This window comes from Garra rufa, chromosome 11 (genome assembly GCF_049309525.1).
Source record: "Garra rufa chromosome 11, GarRuf1.0, whole genome shotgun sequence".
Lineage (NCBI taxonomy): Eukaryota > Metazoa > Chordata > Actinopteri > Cypriniformes > Cyprinidae > Garra > Garra rufa.
Genome location: NC_133371.1, coordinates 1,015,452 through 1,033,867, shown reverse-complemented (window position 1 = coordinate 1,033,867; position 18,416 = coordinate 1,015,452). Strand labels below are relative to the sequence as shown.

The following is an 18,416-nucleotide window of genomic DNA, read 5'->3' as shown; positions in this document are numbered from 1 at the left end:
TTTGTTTTTTTGGGGAAGTTAAAATGGTGCAAATTATATATGAACAAATCCCTCCTTAAAAACCTTCAGGATATAGACAGGAATAAAAATGTATAGTTTGGTGTGTGTAAGTGCTACTGAAGTGGAGATTTATGGCTGTGTTTGAGAAAAAAACTCATTTTGAGAAAACAGCCTTTAAAATATGCATTAAAATTTAAATCTATTGACACAAATAGATAAAGTGCTATAAAAGAAACACTTAACAGTGTCTTTTGGATGTTTTCTTTCCACTAGTCTGAAAAAACACTTTATGAAAAAACAAAAAGCCTAAAATCTCAAACTTGACAGATGCATGAAAAAACTGTGTTTTTGCCTGCAGTGTCTCCCCTTAAAATGCATTTATTTTCTACTGAGTATAGTTCAAGTCTTTTAACATTTACTGACATATCGCTGGAGACTTTACTGATACAAAAATTGCATTAACATGTACTACTTGTGCACAATGCACATTGTTTAATGTCACAATTGATGAGGATTGTATAATATCAGTCTTTAAATTTTATATATTTAAAGCATACTTGCAATAGTTCCACTTTAGCACAATCAAATATACTTCGTTATATCTTTAGTTGCACTCCTTCTGCACAGTTAAAGTGCATTAAGTACACAATTAGTAGTTCCAAGTTAGCAGACTTTAAATATACCAGTATAGTATGCTAAAAGTACAATTGCAGGGTATTTTTTATTAAGTACATAATATGTAAATGTATTTGTACTACATTTAGCATGAAATAAATGTACTTTAAATACATTTTATCATATTTATTTTTCATTAGGTCATCATTTACACACCTTCATATTGCTTTATTATATTTATACACTAAAAATAGTGTTTGAGGGTGCCGGAATTTATTTTGGACCCCATTGACTTTCATTGTATTGACAGAAATATCTTTCTTTGTTTTCCGCAGAAGAAAGAACGTCAGACTTATTTTTCACTATCGCTTTAAGGTCTTCTGTGTTTTAGCAAGTTGCCAGTGTGTTTTGACTTGTTCCTAAGGTGTTCTGGGCGTTTGCTGATGGGCCAAGTCAGAAAAGTGCAATTCCAGTTCGCTAAGATATCTTTCAATGCAAGATGCACTGCAGAAAATGCTTTTCTAGCTTAGATTTTGTGTCTTGTTTCCAGCCAAAATATCTAAAGATTCTTAAGTCAAGAAAGATTTCCTAGAAGAGTAAAAATTATTGTCTTGTTTTCAGAAAAAAAAGTCAAATTTTTGCTTAAAACAATCAAAATAATCTGACAGTGGGGTAAGAAAAATAATCTTGTTTTCTGTTGAAATAAGATATTTTTGCTTTCCACATTGGCAGATTATTTTTCTTGTTCTAAGCAAAAACTCATTTAATTTTGACGAGTAAAAAGATATTTTTACTCGTCTAGAAAATCCTCCTTGATTTAAGAATTTTTAGATATTTTGGCTGGAAACAAGACAAAAAATCTAAGTAAGAAAAGCATTTTTTTGTAGTGCATCTTTCAATGCAAGATATGCTTTTCTTACTTAGATTTTTTTGTCTTGTTTCCAGCCAAAATATCTAAAGATTCTTAAATCAAAAAGGATTTTCTAGATGAGTAAAAATTATTGTCTTGTTTTCAGAAAAAACAAGTCAAAATTAAGTGCATTTTCACTAGAAACAAGCAAAATAATCCTGTTTTCTGTTTGAAATAAGTTTTTTTTTGCTTACCCCGTTGGCAGATTATTTAGCTTGTTCTTAATTTTGACTTTCTGAAAACAAGAAAATAATTTTTCTCTTTCTTACCTTTTTATAATCTAAAGAACCTTCTTTCGTCACAAAGAACCTTTTGTGAAACAGAAAGCTTCTTCAGATGTTAAAGATTCTTTACGGAACCATTTAGACACAAAAGGCTATTCTATGGCATCGTGAAGCACCTTTATTTTTAAGAGTGTACTTGTTTTGTTCTTTCTTTTATTGTTTCCAGCCAAAATATCTAAAAATACTTAAATCAAGAGGGATTTTCTAGACGATTAAAAATAATTTTCTTGTTTACAGAAAAAAAAAAACCAAGTCAAAATTAAGTGTGTTTTTAATTTGAAACAAGCAAAATAATCTTACTTCAAACAGAAAACAAGATTGTTTATCTTACCCCGTTGGCAGATTATTTAGCTTGCTTCAAGCAAAAACACACTTAATTTTGAGCATTTTCTGAAAACAAGACAATAATTTTTACTCGTTTAGAAAATCCTTCTTGATTTAAGTATTTTTAGATATTTTGGCTGGAAACAAGACAAAAAAAATCTAAACAAGAAAAGCATTTTTCCAGCCAGAAATCCAAAGATTCTTAAATCAAGAATGATTTTCTAGACTAGTAAAAATTACTGTCTTGTTTTCAGAAAAAACAAGTGCATTTGCAGTTGAAACAAGCAAAATAATTCTGTTTTCGGTTTGAAATCAGTTTTGCTTACCCCCATTGGCAGATTATTTAGCTTGCTCTGAATTTTGACTAGTTTTTTTCTGAAAACAAGAAAATAATTTTACTCGTCTGGAAATGTAAGAATTTTTAGATATTTTGGCTCGTTCAATTTCATCCGATAGTACACTGCAAAAAATGCTTTTCTTACTTAGATTTTTTGTCTTATTTCCAGCCAAAATATCTAAAAATTCTTGAATCAGGAAGGATTTTCTAGACAAGTAAAAATTTGTGTCTTGTTTTTAGTAAAAACAAGTCAAAATGAGGTGAGTTTTTGCTTAGAACAAGCAAAAATAATCTGCCAATGGGGTAAGAAAAATAATCTAGTTGTCTGCTTGAAATAAGATTTTTTTTCTTACCCCATTGGCAGATTATTTTGCTTGTTTTAAGCAAAAACTCACTTAATTTTGACTTGTTTTTACTAAAAACAAGACACAAATTTTTACTTGTCTAGAAAATCCTTCCTGATTCAAGATATTTTAGATATTTTGGCTGGAAACGACAAAAAATCTAAGTAAGAAAAGCCTTTTTTGCAGCGTACATCTTGATATCGGACGTGCAACATTGCGTTTGGCGATTTTACATTGTGTACATTTTCGGTTGCAAAAGCATCTAGTCATTGAAAGAAGCACATTTGCTTTATCTCACTCTCTTTCTGAAGGCTTTTCCTCTGGTGGTATTTCACAACTGTTTTTCCCCTCTGTTCAAAGGGCTCTGTTGGCTGTGTCTAAGGAAGGGTGTCCACCTACGCGTTCCCTCACTTTTCTCTCTCACACTTGCTATCTATCGCTCCTTGTCTTTCGTTCACACACTCGTTTGCAATCAGCCTCTCTCAGAGCGTGACGCTTTCTCCTCAAGTCTTTCTTCACCTCTCCTAATCTCTCTTTATTCCCTCATCTGGCTTATTATTAAACACTTTTGAATCTGAGGCAGTTTTCTGTGTGATTTGAGCGTTTGGAGTGGAGTGGTTTTACCTGTAGCAGTGTTGAGGGAGCGCATGCGCTGTAGAGTGCGGGGGCTATGAGTGTGTCATTTGTGTGTGTGTGTGTGTGTGTGTGTGTGTGAGAGAGAGCTGGAGTGTGTGTGGGTGGATGAGCATTCTCTTCTCAAGTCTCAGATGAGGTATTTGACTGTTGTAGTCAAACAGCTAGAAGTCATTTTTTGCACGTTGAACCTATTTAATCTGTCATTTTTTCATGATATACACATTTTTAAATTCCTTGCTTATTTTGGACCCAGAAAGTGTTTGAGAAGCAGAGAAACCAGTTGTAGTTCATTCATTTAAGTAATACATTGCAAAAAAGGGATTATTTTACTTAGTAGTTTTGTCTTGTTTCTAGTCAAAATATTTAAAAATTCTAAAATTAAGATGCATTAACTAGATAAGCAAAACCACATTAGATAATTGATCTTTTTTAAGCTGAATGCACTTCATTGCAAAAAAAACAAAAAAAAAACGTTTTTCTTACTTAGATATTTTTGTCTTGTTTCTAGCCAAAAATATCTGAAATAATCTGCCAGTGGGGTAGGAAAAAATGTCTTGTTTCAAACAGAAAACAAGATTTTTGTTTCTTACCCCATTGGCTAGTTGTTTCAAGCAAAAACACACTTGATTTTGAGTATTTTCTGAAAACAGGACAATATTTTTTATTAGTCTAGAAAATCCTTCTTGATTTAAGAATTTTTTAGATATTTTGGCTGGAAGCAAGACCAAAAATCTAAGTACGAAAAGCATTTTTTGTGGTGCAATGTGTTATGTTCTACAAAAAGAAAACAATATTCACTGCAAAAAATGCTTTTCTTTTTTAGATTTTTTGCCTTGTTTCCAGTCAAAATTCTTAAATCAAGAAGATTTTCTAGACTAAGAAAAATTGCCTAATTTTCAGAAAAGATTCTTAAAATGAAGTGAGTTTTTACTTATAACAAGCAAAATAATCTGCCAATGGGGTAAGAAAAGTAATCTTGTTTTCTGTTTGAAATAAGATTTTTTTTGGCCACCCATTGGCAGATTATTTTGCTTGTTCCAAGCAAAAACTCACTTCATTTTGACTTGTTTTTTCAGATAATTTTAACTTGTCTAGAAAATCCTTGATTTAAAAATTTTTAAATAGAATTTTGCTCATACTTGCATAAATGCAGTATGAGAGAGAACACTTCTGAGTGGCTATATTTAGTGATTGCATTGCATCGTGCCCCATTTTTTTTTTAAGTTTGTTGTGGAGACAAATTGTTTATTTTTGTGTTACACCAAAAAAAAAATCATTTTCATTACTGTACTACAAAACAATAAGGTTTACTGTCACATTTGCACTGAAAAAATGCTTTTCTTACTTAAATTTTTCTGGTTTTCAGCTAAAATATCTAAAAAAAAAAAATTTAAAAAAAGGATTTTCTAGACAAGTAAAAATTATTTTCTTGTTTTCAGAAAAAAACAAGTCAAAATTAAGTGAGTTTTTGGTTAGAACAAGCTAAATAATCTGCCAGTGGGTTAAGAAAAATAATCTAGTTTTGTGTTTGAAATGAGATTTTTTTTCCTTACCCCATTGGCAGATTATTTAGCTTGTTCTAAGAAAAAAACTCACTTAATTTGGACTCATTTTCTCATGCATTTGTGCACCGAAATCAAGATCAGTTCTGGCTTCCTCTTGGAATCAAACCCATGTTGTACATTTTAATGCAAATGGGTGAGGTTATATTTAATCAGACGTATGATATTTTTTACAGATGTATTGTTTGAGTCAGTGTGGTTGTGATTAACACGCTTTGTTCTGCACTTCAGTCCGTTCTACAGCGAGGACTTCTACTTCGAAATCCCACGGCCGTTCCAATGCCTGTCCTTCTACGTTTACGCCAAGACCATGTTCCAAATAAGGGAGATACCTGTAGGTCAGTATCTTTCGCCCTTGCTTTGTCTCATTTACAAGACTAATACACAGTGTACATGTCAACTAAAGCTTGTGTGTGTGTGTGTTTGTAGGGAAAGTAGCCATCAGAAAGGAAGATCTATATAAATACTGCGGGAAAGAGAACTGGTTTCAGTTACAGCCTGTGGATCCACACTCAGAAGTTCAGGTGAGTGAACGGTTAGATGGCACAGAAGTTATCATTCGACACACAAACACACACCCGACAGAGCAAGACTTCCCTTCTGTGGTTAGTCTCCAGCCGTGGTTTGGGCCAATCGGGTGAGTTGATGATTACTCATTGCCTCGCCGTACCCAATGAGATCGATGTATGATTAGTCAGCTCTTATATGTGGTCCAATGACTTGAAAGCAGATGCAGGCCCAACTCCACATCCTGTTTTTGTGTATGGTGTATGCACGGATCTGTTTTGTACACAAGTGTGATTCACTGTTCAGCAGAACCAGGGGCCGGGGGTGTGGACTGTATAAGAAACAAAAAGTGTTTATGTAAAGGATTTTGCGTTTGGGTTTCGAAAAAACACACACAGTGACAAAGACAATGTCAAACGGCACCTAGCAAGCAAGTCTCTACACACTGCAAAGAATGCTTTTCTTACTTCGATTTTTTTTGTCTTGTTTTCAACCAAAATATCTAAAAATTCTAAGCAAGAAGGAGTGAAAATTAGTGTCTTGTTTTCAGAAAAGACGTCAAAATTAAGTGAGTTTTTGTTTAGAACAAGTAAAATAATCTGCCAATGGGGTTAGAAAAAAATGTCTTATTTCAAACAGAAAACAACAGTATTTGTCTTGCCCCATTGGCAGATTATTTTGCTTGTTTTGAGCAAAAATGCACTTATTTCTGACTATTTTTTTTTCTTAAAACAAGACCAGTTTTGCTCATCAAGAAAATCTTTTTGGCTGGAAACAAGACTAATTTTTTTTACAGCCAATTTTTTTTACAGATTATTTTGCTTGTTTCAAGCTAAAATTCACTTAATTTTGACTCGTTTTTTTTAAAAGAATCATTTTTACTCGTTTAGACATTTTGGCTGGAAACAAGACTAAGTATTCTATGTCATTTTTCTTAGTTAGTGAATGCATCTTAATTGAAGATTTTTTTAAAATATTTTGGTTAAAAACAAGACTTTTTTTGCAGCGTGCAATGTATTTAAAAAAAAAAGTGGAAAGATGAAGCACTGCAAAAAATGCTTTTCTTACTTAAAACAAAATATCTAAAAATTCTAGACAAGAAGGAGTGAAAATTAGTGTATTGTTTTAAAAAAAGACGTCAAAATTAAGTCAGTTTTTGTTTAGAACAGGTACACTAATCCGCCAATGGGGTTAGAAAAAAATGTCTTATTTCAAGCAGAAAACAAGATTATTTTTCTTGCCCCATTGGCAGATTATTTTGCTTGTTTTGAGCAAAAATGCACTTAATTCTGACTAGTTTTTACTTAAAACAAGACCAGTTTTCCTTCTTCATTTAAGAATTTAAAAATTTTTTTGGCTGGAAACAAGACTAATTGTTTTGTAATTTTGCTTATTTATTAAATGCATCTTAATTAAAGAATTTTTAGATATTTTGGTTAAAAACAAGACAAAAATACTCAACAAGATTCTTTTTTTTTGCAGTGTGAAAAAAGCAATTTATTTTAAAAAAAGTGGGAAGAGGAAACACTGCAAAAATTGCTTTTCTTGCTTAGATTTTTAGTCTTGTTTCCAGAAAGAATTTCTAAAATAATTCTTAAATCAAGAAGGATTTTCTAGATGAGTGAAAATTAGTGTCTAATTAGTCTTCGTGTCCAAGTCAAAATTTAAGTGAGTTGTTGTTTAGAACAAGTAAAATAATCTGCCAATAGGGTTAGAAAAAATATCTTATTTCAAACAGAAAACACTGGCAGATTATTTTGCTTGTTTCAAGCTAAAATTCACTTAATTTTGACTTGTTTTTTTAAAAGAAGGCGATCATTTTTACTCGTCTAGACATTTTGGCTGGAAACAAGACTAAGTATCCTATGTCATTTTTCTTAGTTAGTGAATGCATCTTAATTGAAGAATTTTTTTAAATATTTTTGTTAAAAACAAGACTTTTTTTGCAGCGTGCAATGTATTTAAAAAAAAAGTGGAAAGAGGAAGCACTGCAAAAAATGCTTTTCTTACTTAAGACAAAATATCTAAAAATTTTAGGCAAGAAGGAGTGAAAATTAGTGTCTTGTTTTAAAAAAAGACGTCAAAATTAAGTGAGTTTTTGTTCAGAACAAGTAAAATAATCTGCCAATGGGGTTAGAAAAAAATGTCTTATTTCAAACAGAAAACAAGATTATTTTTCTTGCCCCATTGGCAGATTATTTTGCTTGTTTTGAGCAAAAATGCACTTAATTCTGACTAGTTTTTACTTAAAACAAGACCAGTTTTCCTTCTTCATTTAAGAATTAAAAAAATTTTTTGGCTGTAAAACAAGACTAATTGTTTTGTAATTTTGCTTATTTATTAAATGCATCTTAATTAAAGAATTTTTAGATATTTCGGTTAAAAACAAGACAAAAATACTCAACAAGATTCTTTTTTTTTTTTTGCAGTGTGAAAAAAGCAATGTATTAAAAAAAAGTGGAAAGAGGAAACACTGCAAAAATTGCTTTTCTTGCTTGGATTTTTAGTCTTGTTTCCAGAAAGAATTTCTAAAAAAATTCTTAAATCAAGAAGGATTTTCTAGATGAGTGAAAATTAGTGTCTTAGTCTTCGTGTCCAAGTCAAAATTTAAGTGAGTTGTTGTTTAGAACAAGTAAAATAATCTGCCAATAGGGTCTTATTTCAAACAGAAAACACTGGCAGATTATTTTGCTTGTTTCAAGCAAAAATTCACTTAATTTTGACTTGTTTTTTTAAAAGAAGGTGATCATTTTTACTCGTCTAGACATTTTGCCTGGAAACAAGACTAAGTATCCTATGTCATTTTTCTTAGTTAGTGAATGCATCTTAATTGAAGAATTGTTTAAAATATTTTGTTTAAAAACAAGACTTTTTTTGCAGCGTGCAATGTATTTTAAAAAAAAGTGGAAAGAGGAAGCACTGCAAAAAATGCTTTTCTTACTTAAGACAAAATATCTAAAAATTCTTAAATCAAGAAGAATTTTCTAGACGAGTCTTGTTTTCAGAAAGCAAGTTGCTTAGAACAAGCAAAATAATCTGCCAGTGGGGTAAGCAAAAAAACAAGATTATTTTTCTTACCCCATTGGCAGATTTCTTAGCTTTTTTCAAGCTAAAATGCAATTAAATTTGACTTGTTTTTTTCTGAAAACAAGACAATAATGTTTACACGTCTAGAAAATCCATTGATTTAAGATGGATTTAAAAAAAAAAAAAAAAAAAACCTAAGTAATAAAATAATTGTTTGCAGTGTATGTCTGATGTATTTGTACAAAATATTTTTGCACTGCAAAAAAAGCTTATGTTACTAAGTATTTTTGTCTTGTTTCTAGTCAAAGTATCTAAAAATTCTTAAATTAAGCTGAATTTACTAGATAAGCAAAATTACATAAGAAACTTAGTCTTGTTTTAAGCAAAAAATGAAATTATCTGCCAGTGGGGTAAGTAAAATATTCTTAAAACAAGAGTTACTTAACCCACTGGCAGATAGTTATTATTTGAAGGTGAGACACTGCAGGTGAATAGGGTAAAAAATTAACATAGTTATCGCCTTACTTACCCAGTTGATTAATTACATTGATAATTGCTATTTTTTTGTATTTAAAGTTTTCTAAAATGTTAGGTTTAAATATGCAAATGTAATTTTGTCTTGTTTTCAGCCTAAATATCAAAAAAGTCTTAAATTAAAAAGGATTTTCTAGACAAGTAAAAATAATTTTCTTGTTTTCAGAGTTTTTGAGTTTGAGTTTTTGCTTAGAACAAGCAAAATAATCTGCCAGTGGGGTAAGAAAAATAATCTTAATTCAACTAAAAAACAAGAATATTTTTTCTTACCCCTTTGGCATATTATTTTGATTGTTTCAAGCAAAAACACTTAATTTTAACTAGTTTTTTTTTCTGAAAACAAGACAATAATTTTTACTTTTAAATATGCATAATACTCAAAGGTTCTCTGTGTAGCGTTTTTCATATATTATTAATATTTATGTAAAAATATTGGTCTTTATTTTAGTGTACTGTTATTTGTGAACCTGGAGCACAAAACCAGTCATAAATGTCAGTTTTTTGAAAATTGAGATTTATAAAGCACCCAAAAGCTGAATAAATAAGCTTTCCATTGATGTATGGGTTGTTAAGATACAACTATTTGAGAATCTAGGAATCTGAGGGTGCAAAAAAATCTAAATATTGAGAAAATCACCTTTAAAGTTGTCCAAATGAAGTTCTTAGCAATGCATATTACTAATCAAAAATTAAGTTTTGAAAAATATCTTCATGGAACCTGATCAATAGTTAATATCCTAATGATTTTTGGCATAAAAGAAAAATGGTACATTTTGACCCATACAGTGTATTTTTGGCTATTGCTACAAATGAGCCCATGGTTTTGTGGTCCAGGGTCACATATTAATGCATATAAATAATATTAATTATTTGGATCAGTATTTATTTAGTAAATGTATGTGGAAAATATTATTAATTTTTTTTTTGCCCCTAGTAAAAAAAAAGTACCAAAATGTATTTGAAATACATTTCTTTCATGCTTAGTCTGCTACTAATACAGTTACATATTTATGTGCTTAATAATAAACTGTATTTCAGTCTGCTAACACTGCAAAAATGATTTTCTTACTTAGATTTTTTTGTCTTGTTTTCAGCCCAAATATCTAGAAATTCTTAAATCAAGAAGGATTTTCTAGATGAGAAAAAATGGTCTTGTTTTCAGAAAAAAATTGACAAAATTAAGCAAAATAATCTTGTTTTCTGTTTGAAATAAGATATTTTTTCTTACCCCATTGGCAGACTATTTTGCTTGCTCTAAGCAAAAACTCACTTAATTTTGACTTGTTTTTTTTTTTTTTTTCCTGAAAACAAGAAAATATTTTTTACTTGTCTAGAAAATCTTTCCTGATTTAAGATTTATTTGATATTTTGGCTGGAAACGAGACAAAAAATCTAAGAAAAGCTTTTTTTGCAGTATTGAAACTCAAGATGTACCGAAGTATATTTGATTGTTCAGGTACACTTTAAATATCTTGCTTATTATCAGTGTTGTTAAAACACATTGTAGGTATAATATAAAGAAACATGCATTGTGCAACAAAGAAATACTCCAAATTATGTTTAGTTATCATTTTACACCAGTAAGTCTTGAGTGACATGTCAGTAAATATGTAAATAGATGTGAACTATACGTAGTATGAAATATTGATAATTGTCTATATCAAATGCTTTTTGAGTCTACATGTTAGAGGGCTACTTTACAACAGCTGTTAAACACTGTGGTGTATGTGTCTTTAACCCTGAGGACCAGAAAAAGGTGGGTGGCAATTTCGTCAGATAATGTTCAGAGCCGCCCAGAACTGGCTGAAGTCACAAGACGGTCCTCCATTGCTGTGTTCAAAAAGCCCTTACTTACTTCAAAAAACAAACAACAGCTTATTTACACACAACAATACGTGTCAACATACGTGTGAAATGAATTGCTCTAGAATGAATCCACTGTATTTTACAGATCTTCTCAACAGTGAGCACTAAATGATTAGATTCTGTTTCTTTAAGAAATTGGCACTCCATAGTGGATATTTGTAAACGAGTTTTTAAAAAAGTAGTTCTGTCTGCTTTTGGACATCTGTTAATGTTGATTTATTGGTGCGTTCTCTGTGTCATTTGTCAAAGGAACTTGCACAAAATATTGCGTAGGAGTACGTGGGTGTTTTTATTTTGTTTTTCTTCTCTATCTTTCTCCCTCCCTGTCCTTTCCTCCTAGTCTCTCCTCTGTTTCACTCTTTCTCATTCCTGCATTATCAGCCTCAACAAATTTGACTGGCTGGATAGGTTATTTCAACATATATACATATATATAGACTGCAAAAAAATGCTTTTCTTACTTAGATTGTTTGTCTTGTTTCCAGCCAAAATATCTAAAAAATCTTAAATCGAGAAAGATTTTCTAAATGTGTAAAAAATGTTTTCTTGTTTTCAGAAAAAAAAAACAAGTCATAATTAAGTGAGTTTTTGCCCATTTCCAGATTATTTAGCTTTTTCTAGGCAAAAACTCACTTAATTATGACTTGTTTTTTCTGTAAACAAGAAAACATTTGTTACACATCTAGAAAATCCTTCTCGATTTAAGAATTTTTAGATATTTTGGCTGGAAACGACAATAAATCTAAGTAAGAAAAGCATTTTTTGCAGTGTTTTCTTTCTTAGATTGTTATTTATAAATATCTAAAAATTCTTAAATCAAGAAGGATTTTCTAGATGTGTAAAATGTTTAAAAAAAAGTCAAAATTAAGTGCATTTTTGCTTGAAACAAGCAACGTAATCTTGTTTTCTGTTTAAAATAAAATATATTTTTGCTTACCCCATTGGTGGATTATTTAGCTTGTTCTAAGCAAAAACTCACTTAATTTTGACGTGTTTTTATCTGAAAACAAGAAAATATTTTTTACTCATCTAGAAAATCTTTTTTGATTGAAGAATTTCTAGATATTTTGGCTGGAAACAAGACGAAAATCTAAGTAAGAAAAGCAGTTTTTGCTGTGTTTATTTATCATAAACAGTCTTTTGATAAAAAAGGTAATTGTGACTTTTTATCTCACAATTCTGACTTTTTTTCTCACAATTGCGTCATATAAACTTGCAATTCTGAATAAAAAAAGACAATTGCATTATATAAAGTCGCAATTGCGAGTTATAAAGTCAGAATTGTGTTATGCAAACTCAGAATTCTGAAAAATAAAGTCACAATTCTGAGAAATTTTAACTTTTAAACTTTAAAATTGTAACTTAATTTTGACTTGTTTTTTTCTGAAAACAAGAAAATATTTTTTAGTCGTCTAGAAAATCTTTCTTGATTTAAGAATTTTTAGATGTTTTGGCTGGAAACAAGACAAAAGTCTAAGTCAGAAGTATTTTTTGCAGTGTATATCTATCATAAACATGTCTTTTAATCTATAGTGGCACACGTTCTGTATTTCAGGAAACTTTTTTGTTTTTAGACAGGTTTGTGGGACAAAATAGATCTTATTATCTGAAAAAAAAACTAACCGTTAGAACTTAATTTAAAATGTCTGAATGTCATTATAGAAAATGCCAAACCATTGCAAATTAAGTATATATCTATATAGCTTTTTCTTTTTTGTGTAATTTGTGAATGCTAATTAATGGGTCAGCGCACACAGACAAAGAAGCACTGTTCTGTCTGAAGACAGCAGGACATTTTTGCTTGTGTTATCCTGTAGATAACTCAGCTGAATGAAGTGTAATTGCATCTGTTGCATTTGGTGAAATACGTCTTTTTACTTTTACAGGGGAAGGTTCATTTGGAGATGAAGCTGAATGAACTGATCACAGAGAATGGCTCCATCTGTCAACAGCTTGTGGTTCAGTAAGTGATGCTTGTCAGTGCATGTGTTTATTTGAGCTCAACATGAATCGGCATTCTGTACTTTCGTAACATTGCATACTTAAAAGTGAAACGGGATATTGAATTTAGAGGTCAGGGTTTGGCTATTGGTTATTTTTCTCCATTGTTAGCTATTCATAAGTAGCCATGCATGCTGTATGTTTTATTGTATTATAGTAGGTGTCATGATCATTTTTCTGTGACTTCCGTCTCTGCATGCTCTGCATTTATTTTTACACTGCCATATTTTTGAATATTTATGTGGACAGAGGTTTTGAGTATTTTATTAGGATTGCATCAAAAAGTTTTTATAAACCTGTTCTAAACTAAACACGCATTTTTCGCAAACAAGCTAACAAGCATTTTTCCATCCATGAAAGTAAAATCTTGCCATTGCGAGTTCTAAAGTCAGAATTGCATGATATATATACTCAAAATTGTGAGTTATATAATCAGAATTGCATTATACAAACTTACAATTCTGAGAAATAAAAAAAGTTGCAATTGCATGATATATACTCACAATTGTGAGTTTTAAAGTAAAAATTGCATGATATATACTCACAATTGTGAGTTTAAAGTAAAAAATGCATGATATATACTCACAATTGTGAGTTTAAAGTAAAAATTGCATGATATATACTCACAATTGTGAGTTTAAAGTAAAAAATGCATGATATATACTCACAATTGTGAGTTTAAAGTAAAAATTGCATGATATATACTCACAATTGTGAGTTTAAAGTAAAAAGTGTATGATATATACTCACAATTGTGAGTTTAAAGTAAAAATTGCATGATATATACTCACAATTGTGAGTTTAAAGTAAAAATTGCATGATATATACTCACAATTGTGAGTTTTAAAGTAAAAAATGCATGATATATATTCACAATTGTGAGTTTTAAAGTAAAAATTGCATGATATATACTCACAATTGTGAGTTTTAAAGTAAAAAATGCATGATATAATCTCACAATTGTGAGTTTTAAAGTAAAAATTGCATGATATATACTCTATTGTGAGTTATATAGTCAGAATTGTGTTATACAAACTTGCAATTTTGAGAAATAAAGTTGCAATTGCATGATATATATACTCACAATTATGAGTTTTAAAGTAAAAATTGCATGATATATATACTCACAATTATGAGTTTTAAAGTAAAAATTGCATGATATATACTCACAATTGTGAGTTTAAAGTAAAAAAATGCATGATATATACTCACAATTGTGAGTTTTAAAGTAAAAATTGCATGATATATACTCACAATTGTGAGTTTAAAGTAAAAATTGCATGATATATATTCACAATTGTGAGTTTTAAAGTAAAAAATGCATGATATAATCTCACAATTGTGAGTTTTAAAGTAAAAATTGCATGATATATACTCACAATTGTGAGTTATATAGTCAGAATTGTGTTATACAAACTTGCAATTTTGAGAAATAAAGTTGCAATTGCATGATATATACTCACAATTATGAGTTTTAAAGTACAAATTGCATGATATATACTCACAATTTTGAGTTTTAAAGTAAAAATTGCATGGTATGTACTCACAATTGTGAGTTATATAGTCAAAATTGTGTTATACAAACTTACAATTTTGAGAAATAAAGTTGCAATTGCATGATATATACTCACAATTGTGAGTTTTAAAGTACAAATTGCATGATATATACTCACAATTTTGAGTTTTAAAGTAAAAATTGCATGGTATGTACTCACAATTGTGAGTTATATAGTCAAAATTGTGTTATACAAACTTACAATTTTGAGAAATAAAGTTGCAATTGCATGATATATACTCACAATTGTGAGTTTTAAAGTAAAAATTGCATGATATATACTCAAAATTTTGAGTTTTAAAGTAAAAATTGCATGATATATACTCACAATTATGAGTTTTAAAGTAAAAATTGCATTATATATATACTCACAATTGTGAGTTTTAAAGTAAAAATTGCATGATATATACTCACAATTGTGAGTTATATAGTCAGAATTGTGTTATACAAACTTACAATTCTGAGAAATAAAGTTGCAATTGCATGATATATACTCACAATTGTGAGTTTTAAAGTTAAAATTGCATGATATATACTCACAACTTTGAGTTTTAAAGTAAAAATTGCATGATATGCTCACAATTGAGTTTTAAAGTAAAAATTGCATGATATATACTCACAATTGTGAGTTATACAGTCAGAATTGTGTTATACAAACTTGCAATTTTGAGAAATAAAGTTGCAATTGCATGATATATACTCACAATTATAAGTTTTAAAGTAAAAATTGCATGATATATACTCACAATTGTGAGTTTTAAAGTAAAAATTGCATGATATATACTCACAATTGTGAGTTTTAAAGTAAAAATTGCATGATATATACTCACAATTGTGAGTTATATAGTCAGAATTGTATTATACAAACTTACAATTCTGAGAAATAAAGTTGCAATTGCATGATATATACTCACAATTATAAGTTTTAAAGTAAAAATTGCATGATATATACTCACAATTGTGAGTTTTAAAGTAAAAATTGCATGATATATACTCACAATTGTGAGTTTTAAAGTAAAAATTGCATGATATATACTCACAATTGTGAGTTATATAGTCAGAATTGTATTATACAAACTTACAATTCTGAGAAATAAAGTTGCAATTGCATGATATATACTCACAATTTTGAGTTTTAAAGTAAAAATTGCATGATATATACTCACAATTGTGAGTTATATAGTCAGAATTGTATTATACAAACTTACAATTCTGAGAAATAAAGTTGCAATTGCATGATATATACTCACAATTGTGAGTTTTAAAGTAAAAATTGCATGATATATACTCACAATTGTGAGTTATATAGTCAGAATTGTATTATACAAACTTACAATTCTAAGAAATAAAGTTGCAATTGCATGATATATACTCACAATTGTGAGTTTTAAAGTTAAAATTGCATGATATATACTCACAACTTTGAGTTTTAAAGTAAAAATTGCATGATATATACTCACAATTGTGAGTTTTAAAGTAAAAATTGCATGATATATACTCACAATTGTGAGTTTTAAAGTAAAAATTGCATGATATATACTCACAATTGTGAGTTTTAAAGTAAAAATTGCATGATATATATACTCACAATTGTGAGTTATATAGTCAGAATTGTATTATACAAACTTACAATTCTGAGAAATAAAGTTGCAATTGCATGATATATACTCACAATTTTGAGTTTTAAAGTAAAAATTGCATGATATATACTCACAATTGTGAGTTATACAGTCAGAATTGTGTTATACAAACTTGCAATTTTGAGAAATAAAGTTGCAATTGCATGATATATACTCACAATTATAAGTTTTAAAGTAAAAATTGCATGATATATACTCACAATTGTGAGTTATATAGTCAGAATTGCATTATACAAACTTTGAATTCTGTGAAATTAAGTTGCTATTCCATGATAAAACTTGCAATTGCGAGTTATAAAGTCAGAATTCTGAAATATAAAGTTACAATTCAGAGAAATGAAGTCGGAACTGTGTGGAAAAAGTCAGAATTGCGAGTTTATATAATGCAATTCTGAAAAAAAAAATCTGAATTGTGAGATTCAACAAGTCGCAATAAACTTTTTTTATTTTTATTTTTTATTCAGTGGCGGAAACAGGCTTCCGTACCATACACCATATTGACAAAGTAAAACAGAATTGTCACAACTTTGTAAATTTATTAAAACTAAAAATCTGAAATAAGTACATTGCATAAGTATTCATACCCTCAATTCAGTACTTAGTTCAAGCACCGTTACAGCCTCACGTCTTTTTGGTGAGATGCAACAAGCTTTGCAACAGCATTCGGCAAATATCTGCCATTCTTCTCCTCACCTCTTCACCTCTCAAGCTCTGTCAGCTTGGATGGGGGCTGGCAGACATTTTCAGGTTTCTCCAGAAATGTTTGATGTGTTCAAGGCCAGGCCGTGCCTGGGCCACTCACAGAGTTGTCTATAAGCCACTCTTGCTGTGTGCTTCATTGTCCTGTTGGAAGGAGAACCTTCTGCCCAGTCTGATGTTCTGAATGCTCTAGACTAGGTTTTCAGCCAGGAGGCCAGCTCTAGGAAGAGTCCTGGTTGTTTCAAAATTCTTCCATTAATTATAATGGAGACTACATGCTTTTATGAACCTTCAGTGCAGCATTATTTTTTCAAACAATTTTGACAGCTAGAGTTTGAATAATTTTGGCTCATTTGAACATTCATTCAATGTAAGTCTATGGGATTTTGATGATTTTTAAAATAGTTCATTGGTTCTAGCTTAAAAGCTCTAGAAGGAGAAGCATTCAGAAACTTGGCTAAAAAGAATAATACTAAAAAGCTTAAGCAGCAGATCTGTAGGTTAGCTCTCTCTAGAACCTGACTATAAAATTCTATTTTTACGATTTCTTTCTATGAAGCCTCTATTTATAATACTTTATAAGGGCATTATAATGAATGCATAATGCATTATAAAAAACCTTATAAAATGTTATATAATTTTATGAATAATCATAACAACAATTATAAATCATTATAATGATTAATGATTATTTGTAATGCTTATTTATAACACACAATGGACGCCATATCTACTTAATTTATAATGGACTATATCATATTACATTTATTTTTTACATTATATTTTGTTTTATTCTGATTTTGATCCCCTTAGTCTATTGACTATAAGCAACTTTCCAACTACATGTCAGTTAACAGTTCTTAGAGTATTAGTAGACTTAGGTTAAGATTAGGCTAGGTAGAAGGTTCATGTACTTGCAAAGTTACTTATAATCAGTTTGTCTTTTGGGGAACTATCAAAATACAGTGTTAGCATATATTTAGCATCCTAATAATAATAATTACTGCTAGCTGAGATGCGATTGCAGAATTACTTATCAACAGCTGTCTAAAGGTGCATTCACACCAGACGCGACTTGCGCGAATAAATCGCGCTATTCGTGCGTAGTTGGACGCTTGAACATTAAAGTTTACTCGCTTCATTCGCGCGTGAAATTCGCATCATTCGCGCGTGACATTTACTTCACAACAGATGCGAATTTGCGTCATGGGAGGGGCTTCTGCCACTCGTCAGCGGGAAAGCAGTTGTAAAATAGGTGAATTAGCTCAATTTGCCAGCTTTAGCTTGCTTTTAGTCTCAATATGTAAATATATGTAGGTCAGATTGAGTAAAGAGCGTTTTTTTTTTTTAAACTTACCAGATTGTCCGACCTCCTCACTCACTTTCTTCCAAGCAAGATCCTCTTTATTCCTGTTTCTATAAAAGTACAAAGATGTATCGTACAGCTCTGAGTAACCACAGACAGCAACGGTGATTTTGTCCTCTATTGTTGTTTCGGATTTCTGCCTCCTTCACTACTAGAGCAAGCTCCTGATTGGTTAACGCGGCGCAAATTTTCGCCAAAGTTCAGATTTT

At 30.1% G+C, this 18,416-nt stretch overlaps 1 protein-coding gene across 1 annotated transcript in view; it reads left to right on the top strand.

Annotated features, from left to right (window-relative positions):
* Window positions 1–5,172: 5,172 nt before the first annotated feature.
* Window positions 5,173–18,416, top strand: part of LOC141346171 (ras GTPase-activating protein 2-like) — a 66,175-nt gene continuing 52,931 nt past the window's right edge. Inside the window, exons 1-4 of the mRNA XM_073851083.1 lie at window positions 5,173–5,210; window positions 5,244–5,350; window positions 5,442–5,536; window positions 12,833–12,909. Coding sequence (XP_073707184.1) covers window positions 5,173–5,210; window positions 5,244–5,350; window positions 5,442–5,536; window positions 12,833–12,909 — 317 coding nt within the window. The remainder of the gene's footprint in view (window positions 5,211–5,243; window positions 5,351–5,441; window positions 5,537–12,832; window positions 12,910–18,416) is intronic.